The sequence below is a fragment of the Mobula hypostoma genome, chromosome 16, assembly GCF_963921235.1.
Source record: "Mobula hypostoma chromosome 16, sMobHyp1.1, whole genome shotgun sequence".
NCBI lineage: Eukaryota > Metazoa > Chordata > Chondrichthyes > Myliobatiformes > Myliobatidae > Mobula > Mobula hypostoma.
In genome coordinates, this window is record NC_086112.1 from 26,593,576 (window position 1) to 26,617,515 (window position 23,940).

General features: G+C 39.0%; 1 protein-coding gene across 2 annotated transcripts in view; it reads left to right on the plus strand.

Moving 5' to 3' along the window:
* The window catches only part of commd10 (COMM domain containing 10), an 82,119-nt gene extending 59,454 nt beyond the window's left edge, over positions 1 to 22,665 (plus strand). Inside the window, exons 6-8 of one of the 2 annotated variants that reach the window (XM_063068681.1) lie at positions 17,834 to 17,893; positions 20,943 to 21,001; positions 21,838 to 22,665. In XM_063068681.1, coding sequence (XP_062924751.1) covers positions 17,834 to 17,893; positions 20,943 to 21,001; positions 21,838 to 21,925 — 207 coding nt within the window. In that variant the 3' untranslated portion in view covers positions 21,926 to 22,665. The remainder of the gene's footprint in view (positions 1 to 17,833; positions 17,894 to 20,942; positions 21,002 to 21,837) is intronic. The other variant, XM_063068682.1, reaches the window with a different exon arrangement.
* The last annotated feature ends 1,275 nt before the right edge of the window (positions 22,666 to 23,940 follow it).

The following is a 23,940-nucleotide window of genomic DNA, read 5'->3' on the forward strand; positions in this document are numbered from 1 at the left end:
TGATTAGATATTTGCATTAACGAGCAGGTGTGTAGGTGTACCTAACAAAGTGCCCACTGAATGTATGCCTTTAGATACAATTATGTGACTCTTCTTTGTATATTTTTGTGAAAATTAGTTTTCTTGACCAATTCTCAGTAATTGTAGACAGTGGTTAATTTGAATCTCTGGTATGCAGCGTATGAATTTAAATTATTTTGCCTTTAATGAATTACACCCACCTGTTTACAAGATATGCAAATAGTTTTATTTGTCAATAGCAAAAATGTTGCAGTAAGATGTGTTAAGTATTTAATTAGGGATAACGAGCACCCAGAATAGAATTCATGAAAATATACTGCATGCTGTGAAATTAATTAAACATTTGAGATGAGGATTTTTTTCTTTTGGATAGTCCTGATTTCTTTGAATGGTGTAAGGGTTTTTTTAACTGAAGTCGGTAGAATATCAATTGTGATCAGCAAAATACTTGAAGCCATCTTGAAGTAAATCACCAACTTGCTGTGTTGGATTGATGTTAATAATACTGTGCTTCTCTTGCAAACCTAAATTGCATTGTTTTTGTTTCTTTTCCTCTATCTAAGGCTTCTTGAATTTGCATTCTCCACCCTCTTCAACTTGACATATTAATAACTGGAGTGGGTAGAAGGATTACTTTCAATCTGTCCTGCTACTTTGTGTTGTAAGCAAAGATGTTAAGACATTCTGCAGTGCAGAAGAAAAAAATTGACAATGTGCGGCCTTTTAATTTCAGCTATAGATGATTAATATTGTATAATTGATGCCCTTGTTGCTCCGTGTGATGTTCTGTGCGATGTTAGCTATCACATCTTAGTCTAAATGCTGCTTATCATCTTGTGCATTTGGACTAACAGGCAACTTTTCAAGCATTGTGAGATGCATCTTTTCTAACCTTGTCTGGAATGCATTTCCCTTGAACCTCATCTGATTCGTCCTGTCAGCACTGCTTTGTTGATTTGTTTATGGCAGGCTAGCATAGTGGATCTCCTGTCTCTCCTTGTGGAATGTGCCTTCACAGTAGGCGTATCTGAACTGGTGTTTGGCAAGACTTCATATAACACTGCAGGGTATCCTTCTGACTCCATGTTGACCACAGGCTCCTGAGTTTTTAACCCCTTTCCCGTCATTGATAGGGACAAAAACAATAGCATGTATGGGGCCTTTGTGGAAAAGTGGCTGAAATGAGTCATTTCAAAATGGGTTGAAAAGCGTGGAATAATTATAAAATAAATATATACCTCGTTGATTCCTTGCTCGTTCTGCCGACCTGGGAATGGGGACTATGTTTGCTATGTTTTTAATTAGCAGAAAAAAAGGAGTACATTGCCATTGTTGTGGAGAAGGCCAAAGCTGAACAGGTTGGTGTGGGAATAGTTATAGTCATACTTTATTGATCCCGGGGGAAATTGGTTTTCTTTACAGTTGCACCATAAATAATGGAATAGTAATAAAACCATAAATAGTTTAATAGTGTGACAAGAATACACATAGATTAAGATGTTAGCTGTCCTGTGCTGGCACCAGTGGGATCAGCAGTTGGTCTGCCACCTGTCTTCAGGAGAAAGAGAGATAAGGAAAACAATGGAGCAGCATTTGGAGATGTTAATGAAGGGACGGGAGAGTTTAACGGAAGGAGAGCTGTCAAGATCGGCTCCCCCTTTGAACCCTGAACTGTTCGAAGTGACGGACAGGCGATACCCCAGCAGGGGGATAAAAAGGGACAGGTTCGCTAAGGCAGGACACACACGACACCCCGAGGTAATGAGACCCTGGAAGCGGTGCATCTCCCACAAGTCGGTGGGAAGTTTTGGACGGCTGGTTGCGGGACAAGCCATAGATGCACAGGGTGGAAAGGCACGATCGGCGGGAACCTGGTGTGTGTCCACCCTTGCCTGGGTGCCAGGTTCACCGCAGAGAAACAATCGTATCTGGAAACGGAGGGGTCATTGTCGGTGACCTCAGATGACATCACAAAGGGCTCGCACGAAAGCTGACTGCGAAGAATATCGAAAGTCTGTGTGTGGAAGCCGTTTGAATATTCATTCGTTTTGCTCTCTCTCTCTCCTTCCCCCCATTGTCCATCTCCCACGGCAGCGATTACTGCGAACTGAACTGAACTAAATTGAACTGAACTTTGCGTCACTTTGAAACTGGTCATTTACCCCTAGACAATGATAGAGCTTGATTGATCCTGTTATCTTAATTCTGTGTACATGTGTGTTTATCATTGCTGAACTGTCGCATTTATTATCCTTTTGATTAGAGTACTGTGTTGCTTGTTTCTTTAATAAAACTTTCTTAGTTCTAGTAATGCAGACTCCAACTGAGTGATCCACTTCTGCTGGTTTGGCAACCCAGTTACGGGGTACGTAACAATAGTAATACGTAAATTGTGCCAGGAAATAAGTCCAGGACCAGCCTATTGGCTCAGGGTGTCTGACCCTCCAAGGGAGGAGTTGTAAAGTTTGATGGCCACAGGCAGGAATGACTTCCTATGACGCTCTGTGTTGCATCTCGGTGGAATGAGTCTCTGGCTGAATGTACTCCTGTGCCCACCCAGTACATTATGTAGTGGATGGGAGACATTGTCCAAGATGGCATGCAACTTGGACAGCATCCTCTTTTCAGACACCACCGTCAGAGAGTCCAGTTCCATCCCCACAACATCACTGGCCTTACGAATGAGTTTGTTGATTCTGTTGGTGTCTGCTACCCTCAGCCTGCTGCCCCAGCACACAACAGCAAACATGATAGCACTGGCCACCACAGACTCGTAGAACATCCTCAGCATCGTCCGGCAGATGTTAAAGGACGTCAGTCTCCTCAGGAAATAGAGACGGCTCTTACCCTTCTTGTAGACAGCCTCAGTGTTCTTTGACCAGTCCAGTTTATTGTCAATGGGAATGGGAAGGGAATGACATACAATGGGAAATCAGGATGGCCAATACAAACAGAGTGCAGGTGCTCTGCAAAATGGCTACTCAGTTATTGCTTGACCTTGCCGATACAGAGGAGGCCACAATAAGAGCACTGACTACAGTAGAGAAGGTTGCAGCAGGTGCTTCTGAATCTCCATTTTGCCTGGAAGGCCTGTTTAAGGTCTTGATGGTGGCTAGAGAGGAGTTGCAGCTGAAGGCTAAATGAAGACTAAAAGAACTGGTTGTCTACAATCCAGTGGCATGAACATTGAATTAACAATTTTCAACCAAATGCAGTTGGTTGGTAGCCTGCACAATGGTTCGCGTTTCAACAGCTGTTGAAAGAAAAAAATTAAAAGACAACATCACAGCTTTATAAATACATCTAGATGACTTTTTGTTTGGTTATCATCTAAAAAATCAAAAGTTTGCACCCTTTCTGTAAAATGGAGCCAGTTAGTGAGGTGGTTTCCCAGTGCTTGCCTAGCTCGATCGGTTTGTACGTGTCCGTAGCTAGATGACAGGGAGCTGTCAGTCTGGGGCCAAGATTGTAGGGGGAGGGTGAGGTACTGACTGAATGGCCATAGTGTTGGAACTAAAGGCTATCACATATGTTAGATTAGTAACATGAATGTTAGGGCCTCATCTTGCATTTTTGGAGGTCATGGTATTCCTTCCTGCATGTCCCCATGTTCCTTGGGGGTTTTACTCCTTGAAGCTATGACCTGGGCCATCTTTTGCTTGTGGCGTTTAGCTGTAACCCCCAATGGATTCTTGCACCGTTCTATCACCAAGGGGCTCTTTTGTGTTGTGGATCTCATCCCCTGTTTTTTTTTGCAGCTATTTTAATTGAAAGAACACTCTTACAAATGTTGTGCCAGGATTGAGCAGGTTTCATCAGCACTGGAGCTATGTGGCTGCATATGGGTGGCCAAGCTGGTAGTTGTGTCTTATTGCTGCACATGATATATGGCACTGATTCTTTACTCTTGATTTTTTAACTCTAGTTCTGTTTGTGGTGGTAGTGGGGGGTGGTTGTTTGCAATCTCACAGTCCCTGTAGGGGAAAAAAGGTCATAATTGAAGACTGTAACCTTTCTGCAACTTAAAAACAAAACAGTGCTAATGCATTGCTGTTCCAGCTCTCCGATTTCTGAGTAGATGAATTTCTAGACCAAAATATTCTTATGAATAAATTGCTGTTTTCCTTAACTGCTTTCTGTGCAGTAAATTATGTTGATTATATGCATTAAGTATATTAGAATCTTGATTTTCAAGAGAACAGATGGTTTCTGCAGTTATCAGCAATGATTATGTAAACTTGAGTGTGCGATTAAGTTAAATCAACTCTTCTCATTTGATGGTTTAAAATATTGCCAGCAGCCTTGGGCTATGGAATTAGCTGAGGTGTGCCCAGTATAATAACAACAGAAGTATTGTTACTAGCACGTTGTAAGGATGTCGAGTACCAGTAGGTAGAGAGGTGGTAAAGAGCTTTCAGCTGTTAAAATTACATTTTTAGCACCTATATAAATAACTTTATTGGCCTCAGTTATGTTGAAATTTCAAATGTTCTCCAATCATTTTGTCATCTGCAGCCTGGAGGGCATCACATTTTTTCCTTTCACTTAAATCAAAAGGTGTGATTTTTATTTCCAACCCCTGGGTTTCGTTGTTAAACTTGATGGATCGTGAAGCAAACCACAGCACAGACTCGTTTGGAGTCCTTGTGAGATGGATAAAAAGTATAAAGGTTCTCTTTAGAAACATCTAGGCTTTTTACTTGATGAATTTTTCTTATGTATCGGACCAGTGATCTACTGGAGTGGAAAATGCTTCCATTCGACTCATCGTTGTTAAACTACAACTTGGAAATATTCATTATTTTCAGAGCAGTTTTCTAATTGCAAATTCATCTCAATAATGAGTATTTGTGATTTGAAAAGGTCTTTGTGTTTATCGTATTAATTCCTCTCCTCTCATACTGTATGTTCAAGATATTCATTTATGTTCCTTATTTTCCCTCTTCCACCCCTTCTCATCCTCTTTCTCCTGTTCCTCTGCTTGCCATCTGCCTTCAATACTCTGTTAGTAGTTTGAATAAGATGATAAAGTTCCTCTCAATGATTTTGGTAAACTTTCTATAGATTATCCTGCTGTCCAGTGTAGTTAAAATCATCACAGTGAGTATTTTCCTAGCATTTCAGTTCTTTTCGCCATTTAAAACAGAACGTATCAAAATAATTCCCAGAATGTATGCACACTGGACAATAAGATTTTTCTAAATTACCATTTTGTGCACCCTCCCCACCACCCTCAACAGGGATGCCCCCCCCCCACTTGTGTGCTGAGCTCACTGCGTTACACTGCACTTGCACACAATTTGCACGGACAAGAAGCTTAAGTAGTCACGTAGTCAAGTTCTCCGATGACAGGACAGTGGTGAGGCTCATCACCGATAACAATGAGATGACCAACAGAGAGGAGATGGAAGAGCTTGAGGTCTGGTACCAGGAAAATAGCCTCTCCCTCATTGTCAACAAGACAAGGAAATGATTATGGCTTGCACCACTCACACCCCTCTTTACATCGGGGGCACAGCAGGGGAAACGGTAAGCAGTTTCAAACTCCTGGAGTGCACATCTCGCACAACCTCTCAGGATCCCAGAACATATCCTACTCAATCATGAAAGCTCACTAATACCTCTGCTTTCTGAGGAGGCTGAAGAGAGCTGGACAACGCACATTAAAACTCTCAACCTTTCTGCAGATGCACAGTAGAGAGCATTTAACATTCTGTATCACTGCATGGTATAGAAACTGTACTCCAGCAGACAGAAAGCCTCTACGTTGGGTAGTCAAAACAGCCTAACGCATCACTGGGTCCAGTCTACCCACTTTGTGTTTACTGCTTTAACATTTCCTGTCAGGAGCCACCTGATGTACAGGAACTCCATTCCGAGCGTCAATTTATGTACAGTACATACAGTCAATCTACAAACGTGTGTGTGTGTATATATATATATAATAAGCTATTTATTTATTTCGATGTAGCATGGAATAGACCCTTCTGGCCCTTAGAGCCGCACTACCCAGCAACCCCTGATTTAACCCTAGCCTAACCACAGGACAATTTACAAATTATCCTACCAAAATCCTACCAAACAATACATTTTTGGACTGTGGGAGGAAAGCCAATCACCCGGAGGAAACCCATGCATTTACAGGAAAAGCGTACAATCTCCTTACAAACAGTATTTATATTTATTGTGTTGTTTATTGTGTTTTTTAGTGCTGCATTGGATCTGGAGTAACAATTATTTTATTCCCCTTTACACTTGTGAACAAGAAACTTGTGACGTTGAACAATCTTGACTCTTGTGACCTTCAATGTTGCATTGCATGTAGGTCAAATAATATCCCTTGCATAAAATTAAAAAAAAATAAATTGGCAGTATTCTGGATTGTATAACATCTATGGAACCTATAAATATTTTAGGTTGATGACCTTCCATTACAACTCCGATTCTGCTTTTATTTCACATATCCACCATCTGAATTTTTTTTTCTTCTTCGCTATTATCCTTCACTTATTGTAAGACTCAGGTTGTCTCTTGACTTTCACCTGAGAGTTTGTTTGAAGTGCAAAGGAAGGTGAAAGGCAATGTTCTGGTTTCTATAATGGACAAAGATTACAATAAATGTGACCCATACTAGTTAGGATTTTAAATATACGTAACCATCATTCCCAAAGTTCCTCACTTGAGAGCAGTAATAGGATATGTTGTGAGCTGTCATAAATCAAAAAAAAAATTCCAGGCTATAAAGGAAATGTCTGCTTCAAAATTGCTCTGCAAAGAGAGAATATTTTCCTCCCTAAGCTGGTTTGCATCAGTCCCTCAGTAGAGGCAAATGTCTGTGAATGATTGACTCCAGAAGTTGTTATTCTTTTATTGGTAATAGAGTGAAATGTTACTCAGGTATGTTTTTTTGCAAAATGACTGCATAGTTGTCATGCTCCATAGTGCTTTAAGCCTACGGTTAAATTTCACAGTTGTAGATGAGAAGCACACAGATATATTTGGGTATAAGATAATTTGGGATCTGTGAATCCTTGATTTACTTTTTCAAACTGTACGAATGAAAGAAAAATCAAAAATGCATGCCAAGTTCATTTTGAAGTAAAGTTGTCATGTTTGAACAAGTAATGTTGTTACCGATGTTGGATAGATATGCTGACAATCTATCTCCAATCCAATTACGTGAAAATAGCATTAAAACCTGCAAAACAGTCTCTATGGCATCAAAGTGGTGATTATGTGGACCACACACTGCTCTATTTCAGGGTCCTTTGGCATGAACAAAGCTGGAGGATTGTTCATCCAGCCCACAAAACCAGTTTGCAAAAGCACAACTCCCTTTGCTGTGGATCAACTGTAACCATATTTTCAAATGGACTGTTTCATCTTCTTTCATTTATTTTAATGAAGTATAATTGTTGCCTTTATAATTAACCCTTCACTGCATTTGTTTCCACTGTAATTTAGATTTGTTTTATTATTGCAAGGGTGATTCCTTGCACTTTGTCCTGTAATTTTTCTATAATTCTACCGTTCCCATTCCATTGAAAAGTATTAATTTTGGAAATAAAAGTCTGCAAGCATCAGCTTATGCCCTACATAATTAAAAATACTATTACATTTCTTATCATTTGCTTTTCTTATCTATTCTGCTTCTTTCCTGATGATAGTATTGTGCATTGCATCAGCCTTCACTGCCTGGATCAAGTAATCATTGTCTTTTAGAAACATCAGTAACAACAAGCTGAATTGATAGAGCTCCTCTAACTGAATAAAACCTCCCATGCTTTTCCACAGGAACAATTTTTTAACAAAATTTGACACTATGTCATAAGGTAAAAATTAAAGCAAATACATTCTGATGAGAACAGTTGAATTGAAGAAGAATTGGGAAGGAATTCTCAGTTATAAGGCAAGACATAAGACCCATTAAATATGGGGGCAGAATTAGGCATTTGACCCATCAAGCCTGCTCTACCAATCCATCAACTGAAAACATAGCCGTCGCTGTTGAGTGATTAAAGTATCGGCAAACATTATTATTCTTTAGAATGGTGTCCAGTGCACCCTATCCAGGCACGACATATTTGCTTTCAGATTCACCAGCAGCTTGTGTACCAATTTGGCGAGGAGAAACTGGCACAGAGATGAAGACAGCTAGGCTTAGATCGCTTCAGTTTTGAACAAAGGACCTAGGAAATCTGTCTGTGGACAACACATAAGCTGCACTCTGAAGAGATGGAGATGAGAGTGGGTCTGCAGTGTGACTCTTACATTGCCTAATAAACACCTACCTCTACACTTACATCAAAATAAAGTGAAATGCACCACTATGACATTATTTCTGAATTCTTTCCAGATGACTTGGAAATGTGTATCAAAATTTGGGAGTTTGTAATCTATACTAATTGTCTCCCTTGTCCAAGGATAAGTGTCGGAGATTGATATAGGAACGTTTTATCCAAATTTGTGTTGTGATGCTGGACACAAATATAACATGGTCTTACAATTTTATCTAAACAATCCAATTAATCAAGCTCATTTAAATTCTAATTTAGGGACCTGTTTGCACATAGACCTGATTCTTCATTTCAAATGATATTTGTTTATGAATTTATTTGATTTAGAATTAACCAGCCTACTACAGTAAAGCTGTGGCAGGTGACCAGAAGCTTAAATGGGATGCCTGCACTAAGTTATGACAGATTTTGTATACTATTAAAATAATCTCTTTATTTAAATTGCCACAGAATATCCTATTTTAACTTGCTATTTTACTTTTAGGCTCTCTATTGTATATCGCTTGCTGATTGTGGATACTTGGACCTTCTTTCTTTTACCTTGTTGGATTTAAAACTTGCAACTTATTACTCCATGGTATTGGATCATAACACCAGACATCCTACACTACTGACAAAAAAATCCTATCTAAATTAGTACTGTTTTAGACTACAACAACACAGCATTCTCAAACATTGATTGACTATACATCTCTTCTTCAAAATTGTGAAGCTTTTTTTTAAAGAAAGAGTGACTAGCTTAACATTAGATTAGTTGCTATTTTGTCTCTAGTACTTTGAAGTCAATGTCTTGAAGTAGACTAAACAAATCTAAAATCGTTGCAGCTGTGAAAGATTAACCTTGTTGGTTTCATATTACGGAAGAATGACTACTTGGTATCAATAGTCTTTACATTTTGTTATGTAGTCACCTAAAATTACATAAGGAGCCCATGCAGAGCCATATTCTGTAAAACTGTGAATTGAGATGTGTGAAGTGGGATTAATCTTAAATTAGATTTCTCAGCCACCATTGACACAATGTTCTTAGTGGCTGTTTCCTGTACCATTAATTTGTATAATTACTCCGATGGTTAATCTTTGGAGGGTGGGGGGGGAATGGTTGAACAACATTTGTTAGTTTAAGCATTTTTTTTTGCAGCCAACATAAATCACCTAAATTGGACTCAATAATTTGAGACTGATTGCACTAACTTGCTAAAACTACCTCGACAGCACCTGGTAAAGCTACAAGCTCTATTCACTCAAAGGACAAGGACTGTAATTGTTGAAGACTCTGCTACCTGGAGTGTGCTTTTAAAAATCATGTCATATAGAATTGGGAATATATTTGCTGTTCCTTTGTGGCTGCTAGGTCACAGTTCTGGAAGCACTGTGGAAGCTCCTCCTAACTAGAACTGCAGTGGGTCAATTACTCAAGATCATTTACAAGCTGAGCTGTCAACAATTCCTCTGTCCCATTTATGAATGAAAGGGAAGAGCAAACTTGAACTTTAACTTGTTACCTTCTTCTGTTGCTGCAAAATCAATGTCAGCCAAATCAACAACAAACAATTTTATACCTCAAGTTAATGCAGACATTGACTAATAATCCTCTCATATTGTGAGGAGAAGGTTTGGATAACAGCTTGCCATCATTTTCAATGATCTCTGCTGCTGCAGCCAAATTCTGCACAATGATTTTGTGATGGACCCTATTGAAGAGCATTTTCTTGACCTGAAAAAATATCTGACTGTTGACATTAAATTTAAATATAATGTTCAAAATTATTGTTTTAGTGTAGTATATGAATTGCATGGATTTTTAATGAGCAAGATAGAAATTCAGGATGACAGTGTTTCTAAAGTAATTAACATATGTCCTTTTGGAAAAACACTTCCTCAATTCATAAAATAAAGAATCCAAAGACAAAGCTTGTGGAGAGTACAATAAGGAAAATTCAAGAGAGTTTTGAAACATATTATTGAGAGCTGTACTCCCAACCCCGGGCCCCCAGTGAGCCCTATATAGACAGTGTATTGAATTTTTTAGATCTACCTAAACTTACAGATTTACAAAATGAAAGTTTATTAGAACTAGTAACTGTCAAAGAACTGAACGTGGCCATCTCTAGGTTAAAGGCTGGAAAGTCCCCGGGTTCTGATGGGTTTACCTCAGAGTGGTACAAGTCCCTGAAGACACAGTTAGCCCCATTACTACTTAACACCTTTAACTGGATCTTGCAGAGAGGAGAAACTCCACCTTCCTGGAGAGAAGCGATTATTTCAGTTATTCCTAAAGAGGGTAAAGATAAACTAGAATGTGGCAATTATCGGCCAATTAGTGTTCTTAATTTAGATTACAAACTATTTACATCTATATTAGCGCGCAGATTGGAAAAGCTTTTACCTGGCCTAATCCACTTAGACCAGACTGGATTTATTCAACAAAGACAAACACAGGACAACATAAGGCGAACTCTGCACATATTAGAACAGGTTAATAAGAACGAGACAGAGACAATGGTAGTAGGATTGGACGCTGAGAAAGCTTTTGATTCAGTTAGTTGGGCATTCCTATACAGAGTGTTAGGAAGATTAGGCTTTCAAGAAAAGTTTATTAAAGTAATTCAGACTCTATATGACAGCCCTACAGCCCGAATTAAGATAAATGGGGACCTCTCTGACTCCTTCATCTTAGAAAGAGGTACTAGACAGGGATGCCCAATTTCTCCTCTCCTTTTTGCGCTATATATTGAACCGCTTGCCCAACTAATAAGACAGAGTGAATTCATAAAAAGTATCAAGGTGGCAGGGATTGAACAGAAAGTGGCGTTATTCGCAGATGATGTTTTGGTCTATCTGAATGAACCAGAAAAATCATTTATAGGTAAACAACAGGAATTCTGCAGATGCTGGAAATTCAAGCAACATACATCAAAGTTGCTGGTGAACGCAGCAGGCCAGGCAGCATCTATAGGAAGAGGTGCAGTCGACGTTTCAGGCCGAGACCCTTCGTCAGGACTAACTGAAGGAAGAGTGAGTAAGGGATTTGAAAGCTGGAGGGGGAGGGGGAGATGCAAAATGATAGGAGAAGACAGGAGGGGGAGGGATAGAGCCGAGAGCTGGACAGGTGATAGGCAAAGGGGGTACGAGAGGATCATGGGACAGGAGGCCTAGGGAGAAAGACGGGGGGGGTGACCCAGAGGATGGGCAAGAGGTATATTCAGAGGGACAGAGGGAGAAAAAGGAGAGTGAGAGAAAGAATGTGTGCATAAAAATGAGTAACAGCTGGGGTACGAGGGGGAGGTGGGGCCTAGCGGAAGTTAGAGAAGTCAATGTTCATGCCATCAGGTTGGAGGCTACCCAGACGGAATATAAGGTGTTGTTCCTCCAACCTGAGTGTGGCTTCATCTTTACAGTAGAGGAGGCCGTGGATAGACATGTCAGAATGGGAATGGGATGTGGAATTAAAATGTGTGGCCACTGGGAGATCCTGCTTTCTCTGGCGGACAGAGCGTAGATGTTCAGCAAAGCGGTCTCCCAGTCTGCGTCGGGTCTCACCAATATATAAAAGGCCACATCGGGAGCACCGGACGCAGTATATCACCCCAGTCGACTCACAGGTGAAGTGATGCCTCACCATTTATAGGATTGTTTACACTGTTGGATGACTTTGGGAAAATGTCAGGTTATAAAATAAATGTAAAGAAAACGCAGGTTATGTCCCTAAATTATACACCATCCAAAAAAATTGCAGGATACATACGATCTTAAGTGGCAAGCTAAATCATTAAAATATTTAGGAATAATCCTGCCGAAGGATCTTTCAACACTGTCACAGGTAAATTATGGGCCATTAATCTCAGAGATAAAAGCAGATATGCATAGATGGAATCTTATCCCCTTTTTAAGTTTAAATTCAAGGATAAATACTATAAAAATGAATATTCTTCCTTGGTTATTGTATCTTTTCCGTACTTTACCAGTGGAGGTGGATGATAATCAATTCAGGGAATGGGACAAATGGATTTCCCGCTTCATTTGGCAAGGAAAGAAACCTAGAATTCGATATAACACCTTACAGTTAGGGAAGGAAGGACGAGGTATGGTTCTTCCTTGCCTGAGAAATTATTTTTATGCCTCACAGATAACCCCTCTGTTATATTGGTGTAATAGGGAATATAAGGCTAGATGGAAGGAAATAGAATTTGGATTAGTTGACAGTTTTCCTCTACAGGCCTCAATAGCTGACAAAGGATTGATGGCCCAGTTGGAAAAATTTAAAAACAGTTGGATAAATCTTACATTAAAAGTATGGCAGAAGGTGGTTAATTCATGTGGAATTAATAACATGCTAAAACTCTTTAGATGGTGTGCATATGATACCGAATTCCTTCTCAACAGAGGAGGTAAAAGATTTGAGCTATGGATGAAGAAAGGTCTTACAACCTACCTCTCATTTATAGATAAAAGAGTATTACAAAGTTTCCAAATCCTGCAGGACAAACATGGCCTAGAACACAATGACTTTTTTAGGTACCTTCAAGTACGAAACTATGTTAACCAGAGTTGTAGATATACAGACTTATCAACAGTAGAATTAGAATTTTTCAAGATTCTGAATTCAGCTTGCAGTTCAATACCTAGTAAATCAGTTTCTCGATTATATAATGCACTCTCCCATGCTAAAAATGTAAACACATCGTATATTGAAGAGGGAAAAAGAAGCGGGGTTGGTACTTTCAGAGGAGGCTTGGGGGAAAATCTGCAGCTTTCAAAGGTCCTCGACTAATTCTTTGACTTGGAGAGAACATTGTTGGAAAAACATTATAAGATACTTCAAGACCCCATATCAGGAAAAATATAAAGATACAAATGTGACGTGTTGGAGAAGGTGCGGCTCCAAGGAGGCAAATCATTTTCATATTTTCTGGGATTGCCCTAAATTAAGTCTATATTGGGAAGGTATTCATAGAACATTAGTTAAGGTACTTAGGTCCTAGATACCTCTGAACTTTGAGACACTCTATTTGGGGCATGTATTGTTTCTTGAACAGAAGGAAGATATAAAATTGCTGCAGGCCCTCTTAGCGGCAAGTAAGAAATCAATCACTAGAAAGTGGCTAAATCCAATACCACCTACATTAGAAGATTGGCACGAAATTATCTTGGAAATATTTAAAATGGAAAAGTTGACTTACTCCCTGAGAATTCAAAAAGAAAAATTTGATCAAATCTGGAATAAATGGATTGAATATATAACCCCAATGCGAGCAGACTTTAGATGACTCTACTACTACTCTACTGTTGATAAGTCTGTATATCTACAACTCTGGTTAACATAGTTTCGTACTCGAAGGTACCTAAAAAAGTCATTGTGTTCTAGGCCATGTTTGTCCTGCAGGATTTATACTGCTCTTCTCATCAACACAGTAATACTGCTAACGTCAGCACTCCTAGTCTAAATGTCTTTTTTTTTTGTTTTGGAAAATAGAGAATTAACACAAGTAAAGGGAAAGATTTGGGAAAGGGATAAAAAATGAAAAAATTAAGTAAATAAGTACATAGGGATTGGATAATTATGTCTGCGGGCAGGAGCAAGCATGAACAAATTAGGATATAAACACCTACAATAGTTGTTACATAGGCTTACATACAACATTTTAGACCAGTGGAAATGGTCCAGAAGAGTTATATGGAAACTATTATTACTATTTTTCTTAACAACTAATACCATTACTTAGCCTAATAGATTAGAATTACCACAGTACATAATTATCTATTTAAGTGTCTAATTTCCTTTTATATCATCTCAATGTGTACTTAAGAATGTATAAATAATTATAGTTTTATACATATAAATAAATGGAAAAGGAAAAACACTTTCTCTTGGGCCAGAGAATGAAGTGGTGAGAGAAAATGGCAAAGTTTAGACTTGAGTTTAAAAAGAGGGTAAAAAAGACTGGAAACACTGCAGGGCCATCAGCACTTGCGGAAAAAGGAATAAGTGAATGGTTCAGGTCAAAGGTCCTTCCATGAGCCATTTGGCCCATCATGCCTACTCTGCCATTTGATCATGGTTGACTTATTTGTCCCTTCAACCCCAAAGGACTGGGGAAGAGAGAAAACAAGATAGCTTTTAAATGTGGGGACGTGTGAGAGATGGTTAGAACACAGGGAATAGCTCTGAGATGATGAGGCCTCGAGAGATGAGGATTGTACACCAAATAAATGTTTACGGTAGCAGTCAATGAATTGATAATTTTCAACTGCACTAAGAGAGCATGTGTCTGTGGAAGAAGTGGGAGAGATAGAAAGTAGTCTCTCTGAAATGTGTCCAGAGGACAAAACAAACGTGTAATTTGTTTTTGGGTAGAGGGTACTGTTGAATGTAAACAATTTTCTGTTGGAGTAACTTCTGGGAAAATAAATCTGTTGAAATGATATTTCCTAACATTTTTTTGTGTTCCAGCATTTTGATTATAGTTCCGATTTTTAGGTTTTTCTCTGTCATGTAATTGATATAATGTTGTGTACATCTCTTTAAATTATGGATCTCCACAACAAGTCTTTCCATGTGTAAGGGGCATCTTTCTTGTCTGTTTAGGTGGGACTGTTTCAATTTCTGGTAGTGTTCCATGTTGGTATATCATGACAACTTCAGCATTCTTTCACAGGCAAAGAAAAATGTGGAACTTAAACACAATGAAAGTTTCAGTATTATTAAACTGTACCACACCTTTTGATGAACTCATGTTTAAATGGTTTAAATTTGAAATAGTTTAGAATGGGTTGAATTGAACAAAGAAAGAGTCCACCCTTGACTGTTGTTGACACGTTGAAGTCCTTGGATCTTTGACTTTATAGTTCAGCGGATAGAATTAGAAGGTAACTGTTGCTGCAGAACAGCTTAACAAGGAAACATCATCCCCATGGTCATTGTTACTTATTCACAGTGGCGCTTTATATAGCTTATGAGGACACTCAGTCCTCGTTTATTGTCATTTAGAAAGGCATGCATGCATTAAGAAATGATACAATGTTCGTCCAGAATGATACCACAAAAAAAACAAGACAAACCAAAGACTACACTGATAAGACCACATAATTATAACATATAGTTACAGCAATGCAAAGCAATACCATAATTTGATAAAGAGCAGATCATGGGAACCGTAAAAAAAGTCATGTTCCGATCGACTCCAGATAGTCCCCGATAGCAGGCGGCAGAAGGGAGAAACTCTCTCTGCCGTAAACCTTCAGGCACCGGCAACTGTCTATGCATTGGAAACACCAGACCACAGCCCACCCTGAGTCCGTCCGAAAACTTCGAGGCACCGAGCACCATCTCTGCTGAGTGCTTCGACCCTGTCCCGGCCGCCAAGCAACAAGCAAAGCTGAGGATTCAGGGCCTTCCCCTCCGGAGATTCTGGATCACACAGTAACAGTGGCAGCGAAAAAGGCATTTCAGAAGTTTCTCCAGATGTTCCTCTGTTCTCTCACGTCTGTCTCCATCAAATCAGGATTGCGCACGGCACCCTACGTCACTCATATATTAGTGAAAAGCTGAATTTTCCACATTACCCACTATGGGATGACTCTGCTGCTGTGTTTTCTTCACCTTACGATAAAACTCTAGTCTAACACCAATAATTATGTAAGTAATCTTTTTTGATCAGTTTGTTTACCTAAGTTTTATTTTGGTTGGATGGATTTCAGATGAAAACTGATCAGATTATCTTTGAAGTTCTGGGCCTTCCTGTCTTGCAGTAATGTCTCCTTTCCTCAGATGAAACCAATGACTATTACAGTGATAGCTAGAAATAATCAGACTGTTGTGCTTGCTTTCTGTGCAGAAAATAAAAGATTATATTGTGTTAAGAATTTTTTTTCTCAGTTAAATGTAGGAAATAATCCAAGGTTGGATTACCATTAACCAGGAAGATGTGGAAGCTGGAGATGTTTTAAAGGTAGTAAGAGGTATACACAATTATGAGGGGCATAGGAAGGGTAAATGTAAGCAGGCTTTTTCCACCGAGGTTGGGTGAGACTAGAACTAGAGGTCATGGGTTAAGGGTGAAAGGTGAAATGTATAAGGGGAACATGAGGAGGATCTTCACTCTGGGGGTTGTGAGAGTGTGGAATGAGCTGCCAGCAGAAGTGGTGAATGTAGGTTTGCTTTCAACATTGAAGAGAAATTTGGATAGGTACATGGAGGGGGAAGGGTATGGTCTATGTGCAGTTTAATAAAACTGGGCAGATTAATAGTTTGGCACAGACTAGATGGGCAAAAGTACCTCTTTCGTGCTGTCATACTGTATGATTCTATGACTGAAAAATAGTTTCTTCTGGCAAAAAGAAACAAAGGGAATGAGACAAAGTTTTGATACCATACAGATGGCAAAGTCATTAGAGGAGACTAAATGGTTGGTATACGGGTTTCTAAAGGTCTTAACCATTTGCTGTTGAATCATTGTGCAATTAACGAAAAAGTTACCTAATTGACTCCCATCGTAGTTGTAAAATATTGCCAAGTAAATGTTCTTATGGGTGCTTTCCAAAACTTCAAATCACAGCATTATTATACACATACAAAACTACCTGGAGGTGAGCCATGTTGAAAGCTGAAACATCTTTAAAGCTCTGTGGACTGATAGGCCATTACGAGAATTTATGACATTTATTTTCCATCTTTACAAGATGCACCAGTATCGCTCGCTGGGTGAATACCGCTACCTATATGAAGCGCCAGTAGCGTTATACTAATTACTTTTTGACTTGTGTTATAAATGCACCCTATGCTAAATGTCAGTATTATAGAATATATTATATTATTTGTTAATTTATTTGTGGCAATATTATTTTATGTACTGTGTTGTGCACCTTGGTCCAGAAGAAGGTTGTTTCATTTGACAGTATACTGTACTTGTATACAGTTGAATGACAAAAAAAACTTGAACTTGAATAGAATGTTCTTTTTGTAGCTTTCTATTTGATTTAAGGGTGAAGCTGAGATGCTGATTTGTGCCAATTAAGACACTGTTCAGAAAAATTCTGCTTGCTTTCATGTACTTTATCATTAATCTATAAGACATAATAAATCATTATGTAATCAATAACTGGAAAACTGGATTAAAAACTGCCATGTTTGTTATTTGTAGAAGAAGGATGAGTTTTAACTGTCTTAATTTTCACAGATTTTCATGATGTTTGATGTCCCATTGACCTTGTGGGTGTTTTCTAAATTCAATCGTTTCTGAGGATTAGACTGGTATTCATTACAACTGTTTCGATCACTGCAAGTTTAAAGATGTCTGGAAAAATAATTAACTTTTCTGCAGCTGAGTGATGTGGGAAAATGTCAAATATTTAATTAATCTAATTTTTTTTGCTCAGAATACTTTTGTCTTCCATTCCACTAGTTTTTCATCTGCCTATAAATTGACTACTTTTATCATATGTGTAATAAACTGAGTTGCATTTTTATAGCTAATATAAAAAATGAAAAAAATCCTTTTGTTTTTGTTATACAGAATACAGAAAGCATTTTTGTGGAGTTTAACCATAGAGAACTTCTAGATTTTTACAATAAGGTAAGATTTTTTTTAATTTTATGGCAAATCTCAATTGACGGCCCACTTACTAATGTTGTCTTTGTAGCAAGCAATCAGACTTACCAATACTGCAAAACTGAACAATTAAAATAAAGTTGCTTCTTGCCTTCAAAGCCTCTCTGGCTCACTGACTGCTCAGTTAGCTTGCAATTGAGCTATAAATATAAGGTCACTGTTTCCTGAGCCCATGATTTTGGTCAAATTGGTGTTGAGTTTATTATCATTCTGCATTGGTGAGGGCAGTGTTCATGGTAACCACATACTGAGGCTTGAACATAGTACACCATGTTGACATGCTATGGGTTGATTGGTACTGGTAGACTCCATAAGTTCCTGAACAAATAGCTTCTTTAAATACATGCAAGCCTGGTACCAAAACTGGTGTTCAATTTCAGAAGCTGAATCTTACGAATCTGCAGGGGAATCTGTTTATGGACATTGTGTTTAAATCTGGTACAGAACCTGTGAGTGTATTGATTTCAACTGAGATTTTATACCAGTACTGAGTTGGCCAAATGATATTGATATAGGACACCATTTTCTCAGTAAATCCAGTAGAAGTTCTGTGGGGTGGACTTATGGGATGGAAGGAAAGGAAAACTACAACTCTTTATGTAGAAATTGACTCCCTCCACTCTCTGCCTGCGTCCTTGGCTGTCCACCTGAAGCTGAGCTGTGGGATGGGCTTAATCAAATATTTGGTCTTGCATCCTGATTCAGAAATGAATCAAGAGCATTATATGGGTGGACATACAGTTGCAAGAAAAAGTTTGTGAACTCTTTGCAATTACCTGGTTTTCTGCATTAATTACTTAAAAAATGTGGTCAGATCTTCACCTAAGTCACAATAATAGAGAAACACAATCTGCCTAAACTGATAACACACAAACAATTGTACTCCTCGTCAATTCAGAGTACACCATTTAAACAATCTCAGTCTAGGTTCAACAAAGTATGTGAACCTCTGGGGTAATAGTCATAGTCATACTTTATTGATCCCGGGGGAAATTGGTTTTCGTTACAGTTGCACCATAAGTAATAAATAGTAATAGAACCATAAATAGTTAAATAGTAATATGTAAATTATGCCAGTAAATTATGAAATAAGTCCAGGACCAGCCTATTGGCTCAGGGTGTCTGACCCTCCAAGGGAGGAGTTGTAAAGTTTGATGGCCACAGGCAGGAATGACTTCCTATGACGCTCAGTGCTACATCTCGGTGGAATGAGTCTCTGGCTGAATGTACTCCTGTGCCCAACCAGTACATTATGTAGTGGATGGGAGACATTGACCAAGATGGCATGCAACTTGGACAGCATCCTCTTTTCAGACACCACTGTGAGAGAGTCCGGTTCCATCTCCACAACATCACTGTCCTTACGAATGAGTTTGTTGATTCTTAATACCTTCTACAAAAGCTATTTAGAGGTGGGTGTTCCAATCAATGAGATGGGATTGGAGGTGTAGGCTGCAGAGGTGTCCTGCTCTATAAAAAGACACGCAACGTCAGGTTATTGACAGAGCCTGCTCTTCACAAGAAAGATCTGTTTATGTGCACCATGCCTTGATCAGAACAACTTTCAGAGGGCCTTAGAAGAAGAATTGTAGGGATGCATAAGCTGGAAAGGCTACAAAAGTATTTCTAAAGACCTTAGTGATTATCCATCCTTAGTAAGATAAATTGGAGGAAATTCAGTACTGTGGCTACTCTTCCTAGGAGTGGGTGTCCTGCAAAGATCACAACTTGCAGTGCTGAAGGAGGTGAAAAAAAATCCAAGGGTAGCAGCAATAAGACTTGCAGACATCTTTAGAACTTACTAAAGTCTTTGTTCATGTATCCACTATAAGAAAAAAATACTAAACTAGGGTGGTGTTCATGGAATGACAGCACAGAGAAAACCACTTCTCTCCAAAAAAGAAGTATTGCTGCACGTCTCAAGGTTGTAAAAGACCACCTGGATGTTCCACAATGCTTCTAGGGCAATGTTCTGTGGACAGATGAGACAAAACTTGAACTTTTTGGCAGAAATGCACACCTATGTTTGGAGAGAAAAGGGAACTAGACACCAACACCAAAACCTCATCCTGATTGTGAAGCATGGCGGAAGGAGTATCATGGTTTTGGGGCTGCTTTGCTGCCTCAGGGCCTGGACAGCTTGCAGTTATTGAGGGAAAAATGAATTAAAAATTGTATCAAGACATATTACATGAGAATGTCAGGGTAGCGGTCTGTCAACTGAAGCTTAATTGAAGTTGCCCAAGACAATGATCGAAAAAGAACAGTAAGCCAACAGCAGAATGGTTTAAAAGGAAGAAAATTTGTGTTTTGAAATGGCCAAGTCAGAGTCCAGACCTTAACCCAAGTGAGATGCTGTGGCATGATCTGAAGAGGAATGTTCGTGCAAGGTATTCCAGAAATATTGATGAACTGAAACAGTTTTGTATGGAGAAATGGTCTAAAATTCCTCCTCGCCATTGTGCAAGTCTGATCAGCAGCTACAGGAAATGTTTGGTGGAGATTATTGCTGCTAAAGGAGGTTCTAACAGTTCTTAAATTCAAGGGTTCATACTTTTTCCAGCCTGAATTATGAATGATTAAACTATATGTTCAACAAACACAGGTAGAATACAAATGTTTGTGTGTTATTAGTTTAGGCAGATTGTGTTTGTCCATTATTGTGACTTAGATGATGATCAGGCCATTTTTTATGAGTAATTAATGCTGAAAACCAGGTTCACAAACTTTTTCTTGCAGCTGTAGATTGATTACTATGATACTGAAATGCAGCTGTGCTCAGTGCAGGTCTCTCTCTGGCAATAACCTCAATTTAAAAGATTTCTTCAATCATTCTGATATAGCTAAAATAGACTGAGCATGCTTTAGGCTTCCTCCCACATTTCATTCGTATTAGAGGCTGACATGTATGTCTACACGAGGGATTCCCAGAATAAAAGCTGATTCTGTGATATATAGTGGTTATTGAGTCTGAGGGCCTAAGCTAGAAATTTATCTGACTTCCGGATTTTAGGTTGGGATATTCGTGACTCAGATGCAGCAGAAAGCAGAACAGATCTGTCGATGGAAGATGTGAGTGACCAATCACATTTTGTTGTTGGGGCGAAGTGCCTGCTCACAGTTGCATTCATTGTACTGTATTTCTATGGCATGGGCCTCGTCTCTCCTGATGCCATTTGCTGTTAGACGTCAGTCCTGGGGGATCTATGGCATCCAATAACAGTGATATCGTCATCTCTGAGCAATGCACAGTCAACCAAAGAGGAAGTTCTTTTTATATAAGAGAATTTCTAATTAACATTCTAAACATCTTACAGATAACAAAATAATGGTTGGAATATTCATGTGATAGTGTGATTTTTACATTAACCATATAACCTTTACTCATATAAAGCAATTTTTTTTTTAAAGCTTATTACTTTACAATGGGATATTTTAAAAGATTTATCTGAGGTAATGACAGTCCACCAATTTTGTTGGGGGGGGGGGTGCAAATCAGCTGAATCTACTGTTAAATGTTACACTGTGCAGATTACAATGAAGGCTGCAAAAACTGTAGATAAATGGAGAATCACTGACAGAAGCTTAGATTTCTCTGTAACATACATAAGAAATTACTATCAGGTGTTCTCCATTGTAGCAGCCAGCATTCATTTACTTGCTATCATTTCTCTATACAAGTTCCAAGGCATTGCATCTATTTGGACCTATGGTTTGTATAGCCTGTGAACTGTCTTAAGGTAATAGAATCTGAAGTGACAAAAATCTATACCAAGCTAACCTTGACCAAACTGAACTCAATCAAATTCCTTTCCAATGTTCCGCATTTTTTTGCATTCAGATGTTCGCCGACATAATGGTCAATGAATAAGACTTATCTAAAATATATATTTTTTAATCTTCTATAGTTGGAAACTATTCAAGCACAGTTGGATTCTCTTACATGAACAAGATGTTCTCATCCACGGAACACACACTTGTCAACTGCAAATTTAATGACTGAGAAGTTTTCATCACATAATACACGCTGAAGAAATCAAATGAACTGTTCCCGGTTATACGGCATTGCTATGATGTTACCACTTTTTGATAGCTATACCAGTCAATTGTTCTTGGCTTTCACTCCTTTTTACTAAAAATTCAGTAGCTGAATGCTGTCAGACCAAAAGGTCCCCTCAGTAGATTTATATTTATTGACAATATTTTTGGATGAATTGATGTTCCAACCATGATGTGATTTTTAGATTTGTCCTCAGCCAGATTTAGAAAGGATATATTTGATTCAAAAATACAAATAAAAATTGTAACGTAGCTCTAGGATAGACTGAACAGCAATAATGGCTTTAATTTGATATTGTCATTTGAGGCTGCAAAATTCATGGGACTGCTCTTATATTTTCTCGTTTTGTTGCATTCCAGTGACAGTTTAGAACGACTGTATCAACCTATATTTGATATTTATGAATTTCAGGTTATTAATATAGACACCCTTCTATAGAATTGTACTTCCTAAAGCTAAAAGACATTGCAATCATTTTTTTGTTCCTGTCACATTTTCCATATTGTACGTGTTGAAAACCAAACCGAGATGTGTTACGTGCTATGTCATTGATTATATTGCCAGTTAATTAAGGAGTCAGAACAAATCTTCTTGTGGACTCCAAATGTTCATGGAATTTCACACTAAAGTTAAAGGGTTAAAGTGGAATCATCTGCATATATTGAAATAAATATGAAAATGTTGATTTTGTGTGTGGATTTTTACTGCACAGACCTGTCACTGTATAGTGTTAGGTACTGTTGCGTTTTTGGATCAGTAATTGGCACCCACACACCACATAGGCACATGTACACACATTTACCATCATGCAATAGAAATGGCAAGATTCTTTCTTTTTACTCTAATTCAGCCTTTCATATAGTTATATAAGGTGTCCCCCGCTTTATGAACGTTCACTTTACGAAACCTCACTGTTAGGAAAAAAAAATTCAACGCAAGAAAAAATCAGCATGCGATAAAAGGCAGCGCGCCCCGAGCAGCTGCTCTCCCCCTGATTCGGAACTGCTTTGCTTTAACACGTGCCTGTGAGCAGCCGTTTGCAAGATGAGTTCTATGGTATCGGAAAAGCCTGAAAGAGCTCATAAGGGTGTTACACTTACGGTAAAACTAGACATAATTAAGCGTTTTGATCGTGGTGAACAAAGTAAGGACAAAGTGAGTTTGACTTGTGGAAGCTGACGAACATGATGTTGAAGAGGTTTTGGCATCCCATGACCAAGAACTGACAGATGAAGAGCTGATGCAATTGGAAGAAAAAAGGATAACAATCAAAACCGAATGAGTAATGATAAAGTACGACTTTAATTTTGAAAGGGTACGTCGGTTTAGGGGATATTTGCAGGATGTTTTGAGTCCTTATTAAAGAACTGTGTGATAGAAAAATGCGCGAGGCTCAGCAGTCAAGCAAGCCTTCCACATCAGCCACAGCAGACGATGAACCTCAACCTTTGACATCGAGGCGGGCAGAGATAGAGGAAGATGAGTTGCCTGCTCTACTGGAAATAGGCGACGAGATGACACCCCAGTGTCCCACCACCCTAACCCCCAGGCCACGGAGAGATACCAATGCGCAGAGAATGCAAAGGTAGCCGGGAGGCACACAGCACATCTTTAAGAAAAAAGCCGAAATAAATATGCTAATTAGGTGCTGCCAACACGTAATTGTCTGCCCAGATCAGAGACGACGCAATCGGAAATTGGCACTGATCTGGGCCAACAATTACGGGCGGCACCTAATTAATTAGCATGTTTGTTTCGGCTTTTTTCTTAAAGATGTGCTGTGTACCTCCCGGCTACCACTGGACCCCTACGTTCTTCGTGGCAACGTATCGCTCAGCGGCCTGGAGGGTGGTGGCCACTGCACCATTCCAACCTGCGACGACTCAGTCTAACACACTATCATTAGTGTTCTCGGCAAGCTGTCTTCCCGATTCCGGTAAGTGATACTACA